Source organism: Cupressus sempervirens, chromosome 3, assembly GCF_028749045.1.
Source record: "Cupressus sempervirens isolate cs-2001-9-10 chromosome 3, ASM2874904v1, whole genome shotgun sequence".
Lineage (NCBI taxonomy): Eukaryota > Viridiplantae > Streptophyta > Pinopsida > Cupressales > Cupressaceae > Cupressus > Cupressus sempervirens.
In genome coordinates, this window is record NC_143120.1 from 320,425,673 (window position 1) to 320,448,425 (window position 22,753).

General features: G+C 37.2%; 1 protein-coding gene across 1 annotated transcript in view; it reads left to right on the forward strand.

The window, feature by feature from the left end:
- Positions 1 to 22,753, forward strand: part of RPS1 (ribosomal protein S1) — a 150,747-nt gene that overhangs the window by 126,224 nt on the left and 1,770 nt on the right. Inside the window, exon 3 of the mRNA XM_089819690.1 lies at positions 22,662 to 22,742. Within this exon, the coding sequence (XP_089675816.1) occupies positions 22,662 to 22,742 (81 nt within the window). The remainder of the gene's footprint in view (positions 1 to 22,661; positions 22,743 to 22,753) is intronic.

Below are 22,753 nucleotides of genomic sequence, written 5' to 3' on the forward strand. Positions count from 1 at the left end.
ATGACAAATACCATTTAGGGCATCAAATACCACTGTATCATGATGACAAATACCATTTAGGGCATCAATTAGTACTGTATCATCCATTTTCTTTCTTTTGCTATGGTAATAACATATAGTTAGAAGATACGTTCATAATCATTATTCACATAAATGAAAGAAAAAAATAACAACCATAAGATAAGCCTATCTCATGCCTACAGATACATTTTATGTTCAAAATGGAAGATCAACTGATCGAACTGGTTACCATATACATTGATGAGGAAAACTGATTTCATTGAAGGAATTAACTAATTCAACGATATAAATCAATCTAACATATCTTTTACTTGTAATTTCAAATATCATAAAAGTAAAATACTTGTTACCAATAGATGTTGAATGCATAACTTGTCTCTATCTTGTGCATGTCTTGGCATCTGGTGTGGAGGGGGGACATTGTCAGGGGCTTAACATCCCAACTGCGGACCCTTAAAATATCCTCACATATTCCCATCGGTGAAAGACCCTCCCTACCTGGAATAGACATGGAAACACCTTGCCTAGCCACTGAGCATCTTGGTACTTAATTTTACCACTCGACTTGACAATAAGTATACTTGGACAATCATGCGCTAACTTGGATCTTTTTAGAAATCATCATAAAGTTTTCAAATGTTTATACATGGAAGTTTTGACTTGCTGTTAATTTTCCCGTGCAGGGATTCCCTCCTCTCCACCCTCCATTGGCTATACCAGCCAGGGTGAGTCCTTGGAGAATGTAATTTCATTATGATATAACACCTCATAATAATCATGGATTGTTATCCATCGATGGATGCACTACAAGCACATGTGCGATGATGTATTTTGTTTCAGTTACCAAACTTATATTATAGTGTTCTTCTAAGAACAAACTCATATGTCAGAGAAGAAAGAAGATGGATAGTAAATTCGGGCTCTCTGTATATCGAGCCTTTAAATGGTCGATTGAAAAATTTGCAGAGATATAAAACAAAAACAGGCCATAATAAAATTGAAATACAAGGACTTAGAACGTAACCTGATTGGTAATGATTATGCCAAGGAGATTGATGCTTTCCAAGTTGTATGGCTTGATCGCCGATTCTTGATGGTGGCAAAAGAGTTAGGAAAAACTTGGCAGTCCAAGAATAAGAAGAAGAATTTGTTTCTGGTGAGATGAAGATTGTTTATCATTTGATGCGAGACGTTCAATAAATATATCTCCCATCGGCTCAAGCAAGCCGCGGCCTTTATCATCCGCTTTGCTCAAGATGATAGTTTCAAAGGTCTTTAGTTTCAAGGTCAGCGAATCTGAAAGGTGGCGCCAACTGTACATGGTCGCTTCTTGTGAAGAGATTATAAGTTTTAAAGTATTAAAAATTCCTTTTCTCAAAACATTATATATATATATATGCATATATATATATGTGTGTGTGTGTGTGTGTGTAATTTTTAATAATTTTAAATATATGATTTCATCATGCTATTTTTAATATCTAAAATTGTACTTATAAATATACGTACATCTATATACATGTGTAGTTTAGAGAAACATGGTTTATTTCTAACATCATATTCTCTTTGTATATGCACATGTATATATATACACACATATTTGTAAGTACGATTTATAGATATCATCCTAGTATCATGGCGGCATCATACATTATATATATATATATATATATATTCTTAATGTTAAGATTGCCGGTGTCTCATAACAACAGAGAGGTAATAGTTATTATCATGATATTGAATGTTTAATATTTTTCTTGTTATAAAATTGACCAAGTAGCTCATGGTATTTCCCAACATACTCTCTTGCTTGCCTAGTGATGGTGGTGCCCCAATGCCTAATTCTTTTTTAACAATGCTTCCACCCCTTTGACGTGCTCCCTACAAGGAAATTCTCCACAGTTAAACCATATTTTCAATATAATAATAATTACCATAACAAGTTATTAATCATAAACTATCATAACAGCTAACCACCTTTTCGCTTCCCATGAATTCATGATGAATAACCAACTTTCCAAGATAACATTAAAGTATCATCATAACGGTTAACTAGCATGCCAACTTCATATGAAATTATAATGATTAACCATCTTACCATTTCACATGATCGTAACTAATTTTACCTGTCCACTGACTTCATAGGAAACCTCAATGACTATATGAACAATTTTAAATTGAGCCAAAATTGGGATGTAACACTTTTTATCCAACTAGGTGGTTTGTACTCTCATAATTGGGGCCCTTATACCCCCATGGAGCTTCATTTGCACACTTCAACATCTTCTAGTATGGAGAGCAATAACACTAAAAGGCAGCCTATTTGCAAATAAGCATCTTGCCACATCAATATTGGCAATTTCCTGAGTTTTATTTTGAAATGCAGCTTCCAATGGTCCCTTTCTTTGTGTGTAAGGGGTGCTTTACTTTTAGTATCAAGGCAAACTAAGGTAGTTTAAAAGGGACGGTCTTCTATCACAACGTTTGTAGACGAGGGTGGCATTCCCTTCTCTTTTTTCTTCACTTTTACTGCTAATGGTTGTATTTTGCCTACGTCCTCTCTCTTCTTTTGCCTCATGCTTTGCAATATATTTTAGTATTGTTGCATTTAGTATAGGTCAAATTTTTTTTCTACGGCATTTTGTGACTCCTCTTCCAAGGGTTCCACACAAACAGCCTACCACACAATATATGAACTATTCCTTTCTACATCACGTGCCCAACATCTCCAATGGAATGCATGACCTCTTGAAAGGTGTCTTATAATATCAACATCCTTCCACAAAAGAGAGTTAGAATGAGGTTCTATTCCTTGTTCAGTATTGCCTATAGAGGAAGAGATAGATGCCATTGTAGTTCCTTTTCTCACGACAAAAAAATTGTATACATATTCAATAGAACAGAAAGAAAAGAAAAAGTTTAAAAAAGGTAGATCTTATGGACAGTGAAAGAGAAATGAAAAACACAATAAAAAAACCTAAACAAAAATAGAAGTAAATGGAACAAGAACTTACCTTTTCCACTCATTGTAAGCTTGCAAAGGTGTAGGAATGACGCACAAGCATTTGGAGATCCACAATCAATCTTCCAACTCCTCCTTGCGCAACCAAACTCTTGCTCAACCACCTATTTGTTCCAACTTAAGACAAAATAACCTATTTGCACACCACAAATGAGAGTCAAAAGTCAACAAAAGCCTTTCAAATCCACTTTTTAGGGTTGTAGATGTTAGAAATAATTAAATTTGCAAAAATAACCAATTTGGCTGTCGTTCGTTGGCCCCAATTCACTCGAGTTCCATGTTAGTTCGTCTGATTTGGAGGTGGTCCATCTGGGTCCAACCGACTCGTGGTTTGGTTCAAACCAGGCATGTGTGGCACAAACCCTATCTGGGCCCATAGTTGGACCTAACCAATATCTCAAATCAGGAATTTGGAGGTCAGGGTCAGCTAGGAGAATCTTGACTTATGTTAGGGTAAAACTATATCATTTCCCATTTAATAACACAAATTCTCAATTCAATTCAAGTTCATCCTAAGAGCAAGTTGGTCAAGCATCATCCAAGACAAATCTTCGCAAAGTTAGGCCTACAAGTCAGTATCAACATCTTCAAGATTTTGACAGAGGAAACTTGTGGAGGTATAATCAATTCAATTTCAAGTCTGGTCTCTACTACATTACACCATGCTTCCATTTCCAATTCAAGCTATTTCAATTTCATGGTTAATTATGAAACTGGAGTTTGACCTAGGAAAACCCTCATCATCTCGACAAGTCTCCCCTTTTCTATGTGGAAGTGATAGGTTACAAAGACACAATTTTAAATTCGCATTGAGGAGATAGAGATCGACAATCCACCTTTCATAGTTCCTGAAAAGCAAGGTCTAGGTCACCTTGGCCTATGATGTTCCAAACATTATTAAACAAAATTTGGAGAGAACCTTTTGAGCAACATTTTGATACCAGGTTTTCCAATTATGTCTGCATTTGGTGCTCTTAGGTCAATGTCGCCCTAGCTGTTATAATCTGGTTGATTCCGGTCCAGATTTCAGCAACAAGTTCCTCTCTGCCTATGTTTCTCAACTTTTGTTGTCTTCATATTTGGCGACTATATCTTTGTATATGCTGAAAACCCTAACTTTTCTCTTTAGCTTGAGATCCAATATTCACTTTACATAACAGCAATATCATTTTCAACTCCTCACAAGGAACCCATGAATCCACTTTATGCCTAATATCTTGAGCCAAGTGGATGATTGCCCTCTTAATCTATTCAAAGAGAGAATATGCCTGAGATTGCTAGTTTGCATGCATAAGCAAGTGAACCTTATTACCCCCCATTACATTTTGGTGAAGCTTTCATATGCTTGCATTATCTTTTTGATGTTAACAATCATATTTCATTTATGCAAATGGTTAATCAATAAATAAACTAAGGATTTTCTTTGTTTAGTCATTTATTTTATATCGAGCTTTGTCCATGAGTTTAATGACCCTTAGTCCTACATCTAATGTGCCTGTAAGGAGAAGCTATAGACTCATGGCTTCCCATTGTTTAAATACCAAGGGTATAGAGCCCAAGTCAACATGCATACTCCATTGGGATTTAGGTGAAACCTCTATGCTTACACGACATACTTTACATTGTGGAGAACCATTCTTCCCACACTTCTCATGATGAGGATGATATACAAGTATATCCCGACCAATTGGGAAAGCTTGGTAGTGACTTGGATAAGCTTGGAAAATGGATGGGTCAAGAATACTTCAATAAGAGGTAATCCCCTTGATTGAAAGATTGAGGAGAATGACTCAAAATGAGAAGTATTGTGTGGAAGTGTTGCATGGTATTTCTCATATTGTGCCAAAGCTCTTCACTTCTCTAATCCTGCAAACATGTTGACAATTTATTCCTATACATTTCTCAACACTTGCATCTATGACATAGTCATGGTAGTTCGGATCTTAGGTCCTTGACCTTGCTTGAATTGGAGTTTAGGGTTGCTTGGGGTAACCTTGACCTAAGATGACTTTGTCTTGATAGAAAGGTTCCAAATTCAAATCACTTAGGGCCCGTTTGGTGAGCGGAATAGGAATACGTATTCCAAAAAATTTGAATTCCTTGTTTGGATGCACCAAAACGGGATTGGAATACGAGGTAAAATAGGAATACGTATTCCAATTTTGGCCCAAGAATGGGGTTTTGCAATTCCATTCAAATAGGTGGTATTGGAATACGTATGCCTATTCCATTTTATTTTATTTTAGAAAACATAAATTTTCGGGTCCGTGAATTCCCATCAAATATTGGCTGAACCAAACGGAGAACAGGAATACGTATTCCTATTCCGCTCACCAAACAGGCCCTTAACAACTAGCTTGTAGGAGAAGGAAAACTTCTGTGTTGGCCTGTTTCGAAATTACAAACCCGATCATGAGTAGAGGTATTTAATGAGCTTAGCCTTCCCCATTTTATAACCCAGTCTCAAATTCAATTCAAGTACATTCTAAGAGAAAGTGATCATGCATCATCCAAGACATTGAGGACAAAATAAGAGAAGATAAATTTATTTATGTCCAACAAGACAGCACGACGGTCTAAGGGACTAAAGCCCATACAAGAGAAAACGACCAGCAGCAGGAGTATCAAACAATGTCTGCAAAAAGAACAAGACAAGAAAGCATAAGAGCAAGAACCAAAGGAGGAGAAACCACCCAACTATTCCTCACAAGCGAGAAGTAGTCAAGAATTGAGGGGTACTGCCTAGGTGAGGGTGGGTCCTGGGCTGTCTCAAAGACTTGCTGGGAGTCGGGTGATGCATTCATGATCATGTCTTCATAAAGTCAACTGTACAAGTCAACATCAACATCTTCATAAAGATTTTGACGTAGAAGACTTTTGAAGTTATAATAAATTCAATTTTCAGATCTAGCCTCATAGCATGCTTTCATTTCCAATTCAAGTTGTTTCAGTTTCATGGTTAATTCCAAAACTAGGGTTTGATTTGGGGAAACCCACATCAACCCAACAAGTTTCCCTTTTTCTATGTGCTGGTGACAAGCTATGAAGGCATGATTTTGAATTCAAATTGAGATAGAGACCTACAAATCCACCTTTTGCAGACTGGGAAAAGCAAGGTTTAGGTTGCCTCAGCTGGTGACATCCTGAACATTTTTGACCAAATTTACACGAGCGTTTTGAGCAACATCCCGATCCCTAAATCTTTTAGTTATGTTTGCATCCAATGCTCTTAGGTCATGGCTGTGCCAAACAATGTAACCTGCCTAATTCGCTCCCAAATTTGAGCACCCTTTTCCTCTTTACCTTTCATCCCTAGATCTACTTTTGGTGTCTGCATATCTACCTATGATATCCCCCTATATGCTGAAAATCTTCAGTTTTAATCTTTAGCCCTAGAGCCAACATTCATTTTATGTAATAGCAGTATCATTTTCAACTTCTTATTGGGGGTTGTTGACTCCACTTTGTGCCTAATATCTCGAGCCAAGTGGATCAGTCCCCTCGTAATGTAATAAGAAAGGGAGTAGACTCAAGAGTACTAGTTTGCATGCATAAGCTAGTGAAACATTTCTCCCCACATTACAATAATACAATTGTCTTTTATAATGCATGTGAAAACAATGTTAAGACTAATGTTTACTGCTCTATTTAATCAACTAAATGCACAAATCAATCATGTAAATGATATTGCACACTAGATCTAGGACTAAAATATATTTTTATTCATACATGAAATTATTATAGAACAAGCTAGAGATGATCAGCCAAGGATCAGAGTTGATCCATCTAGACAATATTACTTTCCTTGATGATTTTATGGTAAATCGATGTTGTATATACCCTCCCTTAATAGTCATTGTCTAACTACCCTGCATAAGACTACATGTCTTGCGATCATAATTCTTTAGAACATTCTGCTGTTGTTGGGCCTCCTTGGATCTGCAAAACATTAATGACAAAGAAGCTATCCAATCTGATGTTGAAACAAAGGTACTACTCCGTATAGCCAAAGACATTGAGATGAAAGTGAAACCACAGTTTTGAAGAAAATCAAGAAATCCATTTGCAGATGAGCACTATGCCCAAAATAGAGTGCAAGATGATTCACCAAGAACTTTTGCAAATGAGCACTACAACTCAAAACAGATTGCAAGAAGCCACAATTTTTTAGAAGAATAATGAAAAAACTAGCCACTATTTTTGAGGTGAAAACTTGACCAAAACCAGACAACAAAATCCGAGACACACATCAACATACAAAGTATCATTTTTGAGGAAAAAATGGTAGAGCCAAAGAGATAAATTTTGAAGAAAAAATTATAAACACAATTGTTTTGTAAGGAAAAAATATTAAAATCCGTCATAAAGTTTGAGGAAAATATGATTAAAACCCAATAGATAATTTTTGAGGAAATAATTATTATTAAAACCGAATAGATAATATTTGAGGAAAAAAGTGTTAAAACCTATAGATATTTTTTAGGAAAAAAATATAAAAACCCAATCGATAATTTTTGAAGGGAAAGATTATGAAAACCCTATAAATAACTTTTGAAGGAAAAAATCATGAAAGTCCATCAAAAATTTTCTAGGGGAAAATTTATGAAAACCCATTAGAGAAATCATCATGTGAGAAAACATGAGACTGTGTGGTAAAACAACACGTGAAGAACATGCAGCTCACAAAAAGCACATGCAAGCAACATGCAATACTAAAAAATTAGAGACTTTTGCTCAAACTAAGAAATTGTGTGATCAAAAATTTCGACTAGGTTTGCAATTTCCAACAAAAATTCTTTGAAGACAAACCATACAAGTTTCATAAAAGACCTCATAAAAATTGAAAATCATATTTTTGAAAAAAATACAAATTAGAAGAGGCTTGAATTTTTCTTAAAAAAATCACCGAATTTTATAAAATCCCATCAATCCTCTTTGATGCCTTGTTAGGGTAAGTTGATGTTGTATGTTATATTAAACAGAGCAGCAAAAGTTCCTTATATAGATTTACAAAGATGTTTCTAAAAGAAACAAACATTAACAAAAGATAGAATAGGAAACTTTCCTAAACAAACTAAAAATGAGTAGATGACCATTAAAGCAACATTCTATTATCCTATGTGATGTCCCCTTTTTTCGCAGGTTCCTACAGTTGGCTAGGTTAGGTCACCATCGCAACCCTCGTGAGCTGACAATGGGATTTGAGGGTCTTACTTGTGTGGTTATAGGCTTTCCAGTAGATTATGGTGTGTTTTGGCTTTGTTTGAGAGACTTACTATTTATAGCAAGTCATTCTGTTGGTTCCAATGAGCTCAATTGAGTTAGAAGAGTTGGGTGATGCTCTCAGTTTTTATTTGGGGCTTCTAGTTTGAGCTCCAAGAATCTTGGAGGGAGCGTCTATTTATAATAAGTCACCCTATCAGGTTCATTCATCGTCTTTGATCATCAGGATGACTTTGGTGTTGTTAGATTTTGATTCTGATGCTTCTTCAGTGGTTTTCGCAAGATGGTTGAATTATTATTATTAGTCATCTAAATATGTTGAGGTTGCTACTTTTGTTGGTGTTGTTGGTTGGTCACCTCAGTATCATAGCTCGTTGGAACCGGGATGAAAAGTTTTAAATCCTGGGAACAAAAAATAGTGGCCTTGTGTGTCAAAATATTACGTTATGGTGGAAAAGGTCATTTTTGGAGCCAAAAGCAATTAGTAAATTATATTAATGACACTTTATTATATTTTAATGGTGTGTGAGAAGCTTCTTAAGTGAAGTTTATTTGGGAAACTTTGTGCCATTTGGAGATTATAAATATGAGCCCATGTGATGAGTAAAGCATCCAATTATTTGATTATCTTATCTTTCTTTGTTGTCTTTGTGACACTTTTGAAGTTTAAAATTTTGTGCCCTTGCTGCAGTATAAGGGTTTGGGATCTATAGCTGAAGTATTGTAGATTCAATTCTGAGATTGCTTGGCAAATTGTATCGAGGTATATGATTTGTCATTTCTCCTACTGTATTAATTGTTGCTAAGGAGAATTTTAATTTTTCTTGCTATTGGAGGTTGTTCTAGAATTTGTGAAGGGATTCACTGGAATTGTTATATCAAATCATGTGCTGGTTAATTTGGAGTTGGTTAAGCACCAATTTATATCTGTTGCTGGGTGTTATTTTCTATCTGCACTTTGGGAGCAACATTTTCCAAATTTGCAGTTGCAATTGTTTGTCAAAGAATTCTTCGTTGCTGCTAGTCTTCATTTCAGAGGGTTTCAAGTCATGTCTTACCTGTAAGTTCATGGATTGTATCTTCTATTTTTTTTGAGTATTGTTGACTTAGATAATAGGGATATTTTATCAACAGGGTTGTTGGTATTTTGTGAAAATACTCAGTATCTAAGTTGATATTGAAATCTGGATTTTTTCAGTTGTATATTCCCTATATAATATATAAATATTTATGTTGAAATTATTATTGCAAAATCTTCTAGTTTGCTGCTATGTTGTTGTATCAAAATTGAAAAACCTCAAGAACCAAAAAAAGGAAATCAATTCTTCAGCACAAATTGTTTTAGAGTTGGTCAGGTTATTACAGTGGTATCAGAACTTGCTTGCAAAGTGTTTGATGAAATTTCAAACGACTGAATTATAAAAGAATTTGGTGTTTGATGAAGTTATAACTGGTTGCAGTTATTACATCCTAATAGATGATACATAATCTATTGAAAAGACATGATGGTTGCTAAGATGAACACAACTACTGACCAGCCAATGCGTATAACCACTTGCAGCTAACAAACACCTAATACATAATCAGATAACCAATGTTGTTGAAACATAATAATAGACGTACACTAACTATACCATCCCTCTGCAAAAGAAAAAATTGTCTTCTAGGCAACAAGTCAATATCAAGTAATATTAGGGCAAAGTGATGACAATATTGTAGACAAAGACATGTAAATTGTCATGTCCCCTCTTTAGCCAAACTTATTTCTTTTTTGTTGTTATCTTTTTTGGTCCCTTGAGAGCTGATTAGCCTATTAAGGGGTTGCCCTTCTGCACCACCTTTGCATAATTAGGGCCTCTTTGAAATTCATGTCCTTTGGATGCCCATTTGGATTAGCCAACCCTTTTAGCTTTATGCTTTAGAGATTCATATCAAAATGCATTTGATTGTTCATCATTATTATCATTTAGCTTTACATCTTGTGTTTGTGATTCCTATTTCGTAATTCAAATTGGAGTGCAGTTTCAAAGGTGAAATATCATCTCTAGTATACTATTTCTCCAATTAGGTGAAGTCACGTTGTGACCTAATTGGACTAATATTAGCAATACATCTTATTTGCAGATCAGCAACATCTTGACTTCAAGAACAACGATTCCTCCTTGGATCAATCTAGGCTTGCAACCATTCAGTGACATTATATGTGCGATCGTATTCATTGAGGTAAACAATTCATTCCTGCGAGTAATAACCATTCAAAATCGAACCATCGACAATGATAATGACTTAGCAAGAAGAACGCAATCGCATTTGCAAACATCAGTCCAATGTGTTTGAACAGAACAACATCACATTCACTTGGGGCAACAACCATATGCAATGGCGATAACATTGACATCATTTGATCGACAATCACACAAGAGATAGTGGAATCATTTTTATACACAAAGGAATAGCGGAATCATTTTGATACCAACCCCCAACATTGGCGAATACATCATACTTAGATCAACAATCTTTATATTGATTTGCAGTCATTCTCCACTGTGTATCAATATTCATTGAGGACTGCACATTTGTCTTGGCGCTAACCATGACCATGCAACCATCAACATCAGAGTCCAATACTTGAGCTATAATCACCGCCAATTATTTAGTCAGATATAGAGTAAACGATTAGCGATATCATAAGGTGGCAGTATTTGGAATTTGTAATCACAACAATCAATTCCTCATCAAGGTTTACATCAGCATTAGCATTCTGAACCCTATTGGATATGCTAAATCTACATCGACATCTGCAGATCACCACATGTTGATAGGGATGTCACCTTTCAAGGCACTTTGTGGTTATGAGGTTGCCTCATTTGTAGATCTGACATTGGAGACAGTAGAGTGCTTGAGGCCAAGGCTGTAAGAGAGTCTAGATATCCTTCGATTAGTCAAGGATACTCTACAATGAGCCCAAAATCAGTGGAAGATGTATGCTTGATTGCACTTGATTGAGAATAGTTTTGAGCTTGGAGATTTGATCATCTTCGATGGTATCCCTACAAGCAACCTTATTTGATGAGGAGTTATGTAGGGAAGTTTAAGCCTTGCCTCTATGGACCTTACAGAGTGACTTTGAGAATAAGAGAGGTAGCATATGAGTTGGACCTTTCAAAGGGCAGTTGAATTCACAATGTACTCCATGTCTTTTGATTAGAGAAGGTTCTTGGACAAAGAGTCACAGTTTTAGAGGAGCTTTCACCACTTTATGTGGAGGGAAAACTCATGATGGAACTTGTAGAGGTCATTGCGTTGAGGGGAGAGGAGGCTTAGGCAATCAAGGAGTATCTTGTTAGGTGGAAGGACTTGCCGGTTGAGGATCCCACGTGGGAGGATGCCCCCTCTATGCTCTATGCGCACCATTAACTTTGTCTGTCCAAGGTGATGGCCCTTCCATTGGCAAGAACTGCAGAACGAAACCTATTAAGGATTGCAGAATAGAACTAACAAACTCCCCTCTCTCTTTCTGTATGCAGTCGCGCACAATAATTGATAGTTTTCTTGGGTTCCTGCTTCCGCCAACTTGGCCTGTCCCCTCTTCCTCTTGGTGCATTCTGTATATGAGCAATGTTAGTATGCTAATAGAAACCAAATTTAAATAAAGCTTCTACAAACTAAACAAAATTCATAAACTTCAAGATAGACTAAGATGAGCTCTCAATTGAGAATATGAGCCATTAATGGACTCTCTCAATAAGAAGCTCTCTTGTTGAGTAGCTTTATCTAAATGGATAGGATGTATGCTCAATATGCTTCCAAAGGCTTCAATGGATGATTGTGGATTTTTGGTGTGGATAGATGGCTTTAGTATGGATTTGGCTCTCAAAATAGCATTATAACTTTACTTCATGGATTGTATTATTTTGCAAAGGGGAAGGATCCAATTTATAGGCAAGAGGCTTGAGGGATTGAGGGCTAAGATGCAAGGATGGGAAAAAGCTTATGGAGGGCTCAGATTGCATGAGAGGAGAGCACATGGATTGTGCTTCCTTATAGCCAATCAAGGAGTGACACATGTCACATGGTGAGAGGATGGAGGAAAGGGGAAGGATGAGTCAACAAAGGAGGCTCAAGGGATAAAATCTTCATAAAGACCCTCATAATGGCTTGTAAGAGCAATAAAAGGGCTTGGAAGAGTCATTTATGACCTAGTGGACTTCATAAAGTTTTATGGTTGAGATATTTTGAGGGTGATGAGAGCAATTTCGACTTGGACTTGATTAGGAAGGTTTTAAACTTGCTTAGGCTTGTGTAAATGATTAGAGGATGGATTAGGATGGTTTAGGATTAGCTTAGGGATAGGCAAGTGGATGGCATTTAATGAGGGTGGGTGAAGGAGGAGATATTTGTTAACTTTGACTTGAGTTAGTAAGTTTTAACCCATGTTTAGGGAATGTGACAAGGTTAGGAATGGATTAGGATTAGGTTTAAAGACATCTTCTAGAAGAGTCTAGACTTTGGATGAGGATAAAGACTTTCTAGGATATTCTAGAACTTCCTAGGATGAGGATGAAGACTTTCTAGAAGAGTCTAGAACTTCTTAGGATGAGGATAAATTAGATTTTTAGGAAATAAATAAAGTTTTATTTATTTCAAGGGTTTGGGTTGAGGAGATATTTATTAAAACTTTTTTAATAAACATGAGGATTAATATTTAATCTTGATTAAATATTTTGAGTTGGGATTAGGGGTAGGAAATGATGGGATTAGCCTTTAATCGAAATTAAAGAAGGATTAGAAGATTTTGGAAGAGGTTATTGGTCATAAGGAAATTGGCCAAGTTTTGGGCAAAAAATAAATTTTTTATTTATTTTAGGATTTTTGGTCAATTTATTAATTAAAAAATTAATAAGGAAATAATGTTTAAATAAGATTTAAACATTTTTGGGAGGGATTCCTTAATTAAATATTTTTAATTAAGATAAAGGGATTTAATGACATAAAAATTAATTAATTAATTAAATAATTAATTAATTAATAAATGATGATGTCATCAGGAATTTTTTAGAAAATAAAAATACTTTATTTTCTAAAGGTTTTTTAGGTGTCTACATTTTGCCCCTCTTTGATGTGATGCCGCAAGTGGCATGACATCAAAGATAAGAAAATAAGATGCCCAAGGCTAGAGCAGAAGAGGAGAGAATGGACTGTGAGATGCCCCTTCAAGAAGGCGGTGGGGAGAGAAAGCGAGGCTCGACGACTTCTTGAAAAGTACAAGAATCCGAGATGAGCAAGAAGACTCAGATTTGCTTAAGAGAAGAGGTTTGGTTAGCTCAAACTCTCACTATGGGAGAATGATAAAGGGAGAATCAGAGGCACAAGAGGAAGCAAGCTTAAGATCTCAGGGATTGCAGAGGATGAAAGAGCGGAGCGCTATAAAAGGAATCTAGGATGGGGAGATGGATGAGGGGATTAAAAAAGCTGATGCAACAGGATTTCAAAGAGTCAGATTGGCGGAAGATGGGTTTCGGAGATCCCTAGGGCTAGGATTGTGGATCTCGAAAGATGAGGCTTGATGGATTGATTTGGATTGGCGGATCCCTAAGACTAGGATTGTGGATCCCTAAAGCTAAAGGTGAGGAGTGATTCAAAGAGATACTGATGCATAAGTTGGGGTAGGCGAGACGGATGCTGGATATGGATGGGGGATAATGGAGATGAACGAAAACCATTGAAGCTTTTTGAGCGGGGGGGGTACTTCAAAGAGAAGTACCACCATGTAGTTGAGCACTAGATTTGCTATAGGATTATTGGTTAATTGCCAAGGTTACCAAGAACATCAAGGCCTTTTCACCAACTGTCCAGAGGACTGACGGACTGACTCAAAACAAACACGCAAGGATTGCCCCAGTATCACACATGAATCCCAGAGGAAGGAGTGTGGAAATGACACTGGGTAACTCACAAGCAGAAAAGAAAAGAAGCAAAAGACATGATCAAGACCTTACGCTCTGATTGCCCCATTCACAGTATACCATGATATGGAAGATTGTGGAAACCTTGAGGAGGGAACAAGGAGATTGCTTGGAAAAGATATTTCAAGACCCAACAGGGAAGAGTCCAAATCAAAAGAAAGCAAAAATCCAAAAGAGAACCATTTGCCAACGAGATGGGTAGGACGAGGTACTAACGGACCAAGATCAGACATGAGGAAAGCTATATCCTGCAAGGACCTATCGGAGAGCACCTAAGCTGGTGGATTTGGATGAGTGATGCGTCTGGCAAGCTGAACTAAGAAAGATAACACTTTGGTGACAGGAAATCTAGCTAAAGGATGCATTGGAATAGCTAACCAAGATGTGCGATGGGTGCAAGATGCTGATCAAGGACAAACTGACACGAACACTGGATAGATACAATGGTACTAAGCTAAAGAGGATGTACAAGCTGACAGACCAAGATATTTACAAGCGGGCTAATCAAGATATGGTACAAGCTAACAAACCAAGATAGTTACAAGCAGGCAAAAGTTCAGGATGATAGGACAGTGGGATGGTTCGATGTTGTGCAAGATGTGAAAGCTAAGGGTGGGGTGATAGCGAAAGATATGGATTTGGCAGGATGCATCCAATGATGATGAGAGATTTTGTGACCAAGGATAGCTAGAGGAGCAGGATGAGATGGCTGGATAGGATGGTAGATAGCTAGGATTATGATGGATATAAAGAGATGACATTGGGTTTGCATGAGGATAGCCTAGAGCTAGATACCAATGACAAGGGAGGATGGACAAGACAAGATCTCCAAGGAATATAGTGCCCCCAATCAGAAGATAACATGCGGAAGGAGGTCTTATGATGGATGTGATAGGATTGAAGCTAGGATGGAAAAAGCTGAAGGGGCTAGGGAGATGGATGATAGCTGAGATGATTGGCTGAAGCTGCATAAGATTAGTGGATGGTGTGAGATGGAAGCTGGAGGATGGAGGATAGGTGGATAGATTGGAAGATGGAGGTGGATGTCAAGAGATGACCAAAAGCATGAGGGTGATAGGCTAAGCTGGGGATGGCAGGATTACGCATGATTCTTGTTTGCCAAGTTTTCATCATGGTACTTGTCCAAGGTGCTTGAATTGCCAAGTTTTCACCAGTGGATGCATTATTTTTCTTTTCTTTTTTTGACTTTTTGACTTTGGACTTAGCTGGAATGATTTTGGCTTTCTTCAGCTATTTTGGCTTTTTTGCGATTTTTCACTAGCTGTTGGAATGTTCAATTTTGTTGCTAGTTGTTGGTACACCGGATGTGTGATTTATGCAATAGATCGGATTAGATGGGATTGATGGTAGGAGATGGAGGGATGAAAATGCTGGAAAGGAGCATGAGATGGGGATGCTTGCAAGAGCAACATTGGCACATGTTGGAACGGGTGTGAAAAGAGCATATGGGGGATAGATGGTAGATGTGGGCATGATGGAGGATTTGTGGAAGCGTGCTTGGGGATATAGGCACCCAAGATGGAGTTAGGAGATGGGGGACATGAGTCACTAGATGGGGGATTAGCAATGGTGGATGCCATTATGCATTGGGTTTCAACTTTTTTCTTGGGGATCCACATGGTTTTGGATTTTCTTTTCATAGGCTTTTGCATTGTTTTGCATTCTTTGATTGGATTTTGCCTTTTTGGAGTATGTCTTTTAGAATAGACATATGATTGCCTAGGATGTGGATTTTTAGCTTTATGCATTTTGAAGTTGGAATTTACATTGTTGTGGTAAGCTTTGGGAAGATGGTTAGGAGAAGCTTTGTGAGATGGAGAGGATATGAAAGAGCATGTAGGGGGATGATGATGGATGATGTGCCCTGATATGTGCCTTTGTTGATCTTGCATAGAAATGGATGGAATAGGATTTTTATGATGGCTGATAGGAGGATGGAGGATGGTAGATTTTGGGACATAGGGACTCAAAATGGATTTAGCGGATGAAGGGGGGATATGGTAGGTTGTTTTGGGTTGCAAAGATGGTGGAGGGGGGATGACATAAGATTTCTTGAAGGAGTGATGGGAGGCTGGCATGGTGGGCTTGGAGATAGGCTTGGGTTGGGGGTGTGGTGTACCAACACCTTTAGATGGTGAGCCTTTGGATACATATCCAAGACCATGAAATCCTAGATTTTTTTGTGCAATAATAGGCTCTCTGATTCCTTGCTCTTGTGGTCCTAAACCTTGACCTTGATAATGCCATCGATTGAGCATTTGAACAAGCTGAGGAAACTTTTTGTTTGTAGAAAATGGTAGAAGTGATTTATTAGGTGTATTGCAATGGGGAGATACTGTTTTTAATTCTTCTGCTGAGAGAGGGCCACCGTGGATGAATGTAAGTGAACCAAGAGGATAGATTATAGATGGTGGAATAGCTTGGATAGGTGGTAAGATGGAAGCATGGAGCGGGGGAGATGGAAGGATAGGATCTTGATGTAGCTGGTGGGATGACAAGATATCTTGTAGTGGAGGAGATATGGTTCGAGGTTTTGGAGATGGAGGAGATGGTGACTGCACTATGGATTGAAGACATGGTACGATGATATCTTCATTTATGCTTTGGGGGATGTCAACATGCTTTTGGGCAGGATCTTGATAGGATTGGTTTGGAGTGGATGGTGCGATAGGAGGTGAAGGGATGGATTCTTCAAAGGCAGCAGATGGATAGATGGGAGATTCAGTAGTGGAGATGGGTGAGTAGAAGATGGGTGCATAAAGAGATTTGGGAAATGCTTGGAGGCGATGTGGATAGGATTTGGAGGGATTTGATAGGTGGTGGGATTTTGATGCTTGCGGGAAGTGGAAGGATTTTAAGCAATTTGATGGATGGTATGGGGATGATAGCTATGGGAGATGGAGGTGATATTATAGATGGGGAAGCTTCATCACTGACTACTTCACATGGTTGGATTAGATGACATGGCTTATCGACTGTTGGAGGCGACTTTTCTTGTATTTCCTCTAGGAGATTCCTTGGAGACTCGTGTGTCGAAGGTGGAGGTGGATTGACAGGAATAGCTAGTGTGATGGGGGTGGAAGATTGGAAGCTTGGTTGATGGGGTGATGGAGGGGAAGCTGGAATATCGGATGGCATGACTAGATAGTTTGGAATAACTCTTGGATTTTGGGGGATGCTTGGGGGAATGTTTCTAAGGCTTTCAATATACCCGTCATAGTCAACAAGATTTTCATCATCATTGGAATAGGAGGTGGCAGGAGCAAGGACAATGCGACCAAACACATCATGATAGGATTGGTACTTCATGCTTTGATGATGAGTTTGATGGGGATGGGGTCTTGCGTATGGATGAACACGGAAGCTCATGGTTGGATTTGGGTTAAGCACAGATTTTGGATTGGCTGATGAAAGATTTCCTAGGGAGAGTCAAAGTTGCATGACAGACCTAAGGAGGATTGGCTAGAGATTTTTGGCTTTCTTGTGGGTGGAAGACTTCAAGGGCATGCTATCAAAAAATGAGAGTTTTGCTTTCCTATGCGCTGGATTGGTGGAGATTGTGTCAACTTAAGGATAGACTAATGATCCTATGGGCATGACACGAGATTGACCACTTGTGGATCCCAACCTTTAGCTCAAGGTGATGAGGGATAACAAGTGACAAAGCTAGATTACCCTAGACAAAGCTCTGTCAAAGGGATAACCTTGGTGAGGCTGGTGGATTGGTCAGATTGATTGGATAGCAAATTCTAGCAGAATGACAACAACTCTCTAAAGGCTTGGGTGTGATTTTGGATTGGGTTGCTAGCTGGCTGGGGGGATGATTTGGATGGACTTTGGATTTGGGATTTTTCTAAGGCAATGAACTAGATAGATTTGGTTGTAGCGGGGGAGCTTGGATGATTTTCTGATGAGGCAGTGACTACGCTAAGTATGCCTTGAGCTGGGAGATTTCTACTTTTCTGGGATTTCGACCAAAATTGGCAAACATTCATTCAAAAGCTATGAACAAACAAGCAGACAAAAGTTTTGAGCAAGCACGTCAAACACACCAACATCCTAGGAAGCTTTCTACAAGGATGAAATTTGGTTTAGCTAGGGAGTCCTCGATATACACAAGGTACGTGAGGCCCAAATCTGTAGATGAAACCAAAAAGATGTCACACAGCCGAGAGGAGCGGTAACCCACTTCTCCTCTTTCACTTCTCAAGGGTATAAAGTTCCTTGAGGCTTAGCCCGAGTGACAAAATTTTGATCCCAAGAGAGGTGTCTTTGGATTCACCTCCCGATCTTTATACTCCGCCGGAACGCTGGAGTTGAGGTCGTCCCAAGGGGTGATGAAATCCCCAAGTAGGCCTCCTAAAAAGCTAAGACAAGATTTTGGATCCTAATCTTATGCACCCAAGATGGCCTCGAAAGACGACAAGGGGAGAGAAGACTTGGATGATCTTGGGCTAAAAAACACGCTTGTTCTTTTACCAACTGACGCTTAAGTTTTCTGATCTAGACTTTGCAAGCACTCATGTTTAAGATACAATGTTTATTCCAACTTTGAAGCGTCGACAAAAATAAAATTGATCGAAGAATGCGAACAAGAAGAAGAGTTAGGGTCAACAAGAAGGTAAACCCGTGTGCCCGGAGGCCCTCCACGTCAAGTATCGATTGATTTTTCTTTAAGGCATTCAAGATTGAGTGTGAGTTTATTTTAAGCCCAAAACAAAGGTGTATGAGATTCGATTTCAAGCGCGCGCCCGGAGGCCCTCCATGTGAAGATTAGTCCAATTTTTATGCCCAAATGAAGTGTGAGCGAGATTAATGCGCATTCAAAGAAGTTTCTAACTTAGAAAAACCACTAAAAACCCAAGTGAGTGGAGTTTGATTTGCGTGGAGCACTTAACACCCTCTTAGGTGGACCCATCCGCATAGATGGCGCTGAGATTGCAACCAATGGTTAAATTGATGGGTGATTAAAGAGGGTCAGTCCAACTACAAACTTACTCAAAGCGTCTTTATTTGTTTTTATAACTTAAAAGATTACAAAAATGTAGATTCTTTTTATGCTCGAAAAGATGATTATTTGATCTATGGCATTCAAGATTGGATTTGTTGTTTTAATCATGCATTTATAAAAAAACAAACTTAGATTTTAATCCATGGCACTCAAGAGTGATTTTAGCAACATGCATTCAAAGACAAGTGATTAAACATTCAAGTTTTTTCTTTTGAGCATTCAAGATTGAGATTTTGTGTGTTGTTTTAAGAACTTTGAAGTGCTTTGTTTTAACCTTAGATCATTCAAGATTGTTTTTGGACTCAAAAGTGAAAATGACTCTTTGGACTTTGCTTTTCATTCAAGATTTTGTGTTCTAGTTTGCATGTTTTAAGCCCAAAAATGATATTCCTAGACTGTTTTGATGCATGAAAAATCTAAGAAACATTCAAGATTTTGCAACAAGACATTTGTTTGAAACAAATAACAAAGCTTTTTAGGACAATTTTGGCAACCATTTAGGACTCATAGTTTTCATGAGATTTTTAAAAGAGCTTTAAAATATTTTCAAATGAGGTTCATTTTATCCTTGATTGATGCTTTGAGTTTGATTTAGATTTTAGTGTGCACTTATTGTTGATTTTGAACCTTTTGAAATGGAAACTTGAAGTTCTTTTTAAATTCCCAAAAATGAAGTGTTCCTAACTTTGCATGAATGCATCTAAAACCTTGATGTTGCAAGGATGCAAATGATTAGATTGGTTTAGTTTCACTTGTTAAAAGATTTTTTCTTTTTTGCAATTTTTTAAATTTTTTAATGGATTTAAGTATGATTTGGGGGTTCATTTTAAGCACTAAAAAGAAGTGTGTATGATTTTGCTTCCTTAAAAAAAAATGGCCAAGATCTCCCACAAGAAGAAGAAGAAGAAGTAGATGGAATAAGAAGAATATAGACAAGAAGAGGAAGAAGAATTCCAAGTTCTTTGTCCATCTATAAGCTTGAAAAATCTGCAAACACTATGAGATATACTATGAGTTCCTTTGTCTTCTTCATGCTCATGTGGAGCTACAAAACCAATTTATACAATCCTACCAATCACAAAAACAAGCAAAATTAGCCAAAATCAGCAAATGACATACAAAACTTGACTAAAAAAGCTAATAAAGATGACCCCATGCGGGGTCCCACCGGGCGTGCCAAAATGTATATGAGCAATGTTAGTATGCTAATAGAAACCAAATTTAAATAAAGCTTCTACAAACTAAACAAAATTCATAAACTTCAAGATAGACTAAGATGAGCTCTCAATTGAGAATATGAGCCATTAATGGACTCTCTCAATAAGAAGCTCTCTTGTTGAGTAGCTTTATCTAAATGGATAGGATGTATGCTCAATATGCTTCCAAAGGCTTCAATGGATGATTGTGGATTTTTGGTGTGGATAGATGGCTTTAGTATGGATTTGGCTCTCAAAATAGCATTATAACTTTACTTCATGGATTGTATTATTTTGCAAAGGGGAAGGATCCAATTTATAGGCAAGAGGCTTGAGGGATTGAGGGCTAAGATGCAAGGATGGGAAAAAGCTTATGGAGGGCTCAGATTGCATGAGAGGAGAGCACATGGATTGTGCTTCCTTATAGCCAATCAAGGAGTGACACATGTCACATGGTGAGAGGATGGAGGAAAGGGGAAGGATGAGTCAACAAAGGAGGCTCAAGGGATAAAATCTTCATAAAGACCCTCATAATGGCTTGTAAGAGCAATAAAAGGGCTTGGAAGAGTCATTTATGACCTAGTGGACTTCATAAAGTTTTATGGTTGAGATATTTTGAGGGTGATGAGAGCAATTTCGACTTGGACTTGATTAGGAAGGTTTTAAACTTGCTTAGGCTTGTGTAAATGATTAGAGGATGGATTAGGATGGTTTAGGATTAGCTTAGGGATAGGCAAGTGGATGGCATTTAATGAGGGTGGGTGAAGGAGGAGATATTTGTTAACTTTGACTTGAGTTAGTAAGTTTTAACCCATGTTTAGGGAATGTGACAAGGTTAGGAATGGATTAGGATTAGGTTTAAAGACATCTTCTAGAAGAGTCTAGACTTTGGATGAGGATAAAGACTTTCTAGAATAGTCTAGAACTTCCTAGGATGAGGATGAAGACTTTCTAGAAGAGTCTAGAACTTCTTAGGATGAGGATAAATTAGATTTTTAGGAAATAAATAAAGTTTTATTTATTTCAAGGGTTTGGGTTGAGGAGATATTTATTAAAACTTTTTTAATAAACATGAGGATTAATATTTAATCTTGATTAAATATTTTGAGTTGGGATTAGGGGTAGGAAATGATGGGATTAGCCTTTAATCGAAATTAAAGAAGGATTAGAAGATTTTGGAAGAGGTTATTGGTCATAAGGAAATTGGCCAAGTTTTGGGCAAAAAATAAATTTTTTATTTATTTTAGGATTTTTGGTCAATTTATTAATTAAAAAATTAATAAATAAGGAAATAATGTTTAAATAAGATTTAAACATTTTTGGGAGGGATTCCTTAATTAAATATTTTTAATTAAGATAAAGGGATTTAATGGCATAAAAATTAATTAATTAATTAAATAATTAATTAATTAATAAATGATGATGTCATCAGGAATTTTTTAGAAAATAAAAATACTTTATTTTCTAAAGGTTTTTTAGGTGTCTACACATTCCTCCAACTATCATCTCCAACCTATTCCCGTAACTGTTAATTGCCATGACTGACAAAACTGACCAAATACAAAAGAAAACAAAATAAAACTTGCTTAATTAAAAACCAAAAAATAGAAGCAAAACATGAATAAACCGAAATTCAGTGAAAGATGATGCCCCTGCATCAATGCTACTTTTAATAGAAAATCAGAACATCCCTTGTTTGCAGTCTGCAGGTTTTATATGTTAAAATCTACCTTCCAACATGCATTTACACTGGTTGTTTATGTACTTCATGTTTACAACATGTTACAGACTGTTTGCTGAGAGATGAGCAACATCAACATCATCCAAAGGCTGATTTTGCTACTGTTGTGTGGCATAGTTTGCTCTTAATGAAAAACTTAAAAACAAGAGTTTGCTATTTAAGGAAAAACAAAAACAAAAACAACTTAAATAAACAACAAATTGTATATTAACCATAGAGAATTCTGTCACTTTTACTACACTCGGAGACTGATATCTGTTTTAATAAAATCTGTTAACAAGTTACCTCACTATTTTCTGGCTAGTTGTAATACATTTGTAGGATTTAGTGGTCCACTTGTCCAAAATTCTTGGCTATATTTAAAATTTTAAGCTGCAAATCCCTTTCTGTAGTCTACTTTAGATGTATTATAAATGTTTCTGGAAAATTGTTGCAATCTAATGCCAGATTTTACTTGCAGGTGGTAGATTCTAACAAAGGAGGACTTGTTGCAATGGTAGAAGGCCTCTATGGGTTTGTCCCATTTTCACAAGTGTCAACTGTGAGTTCTTG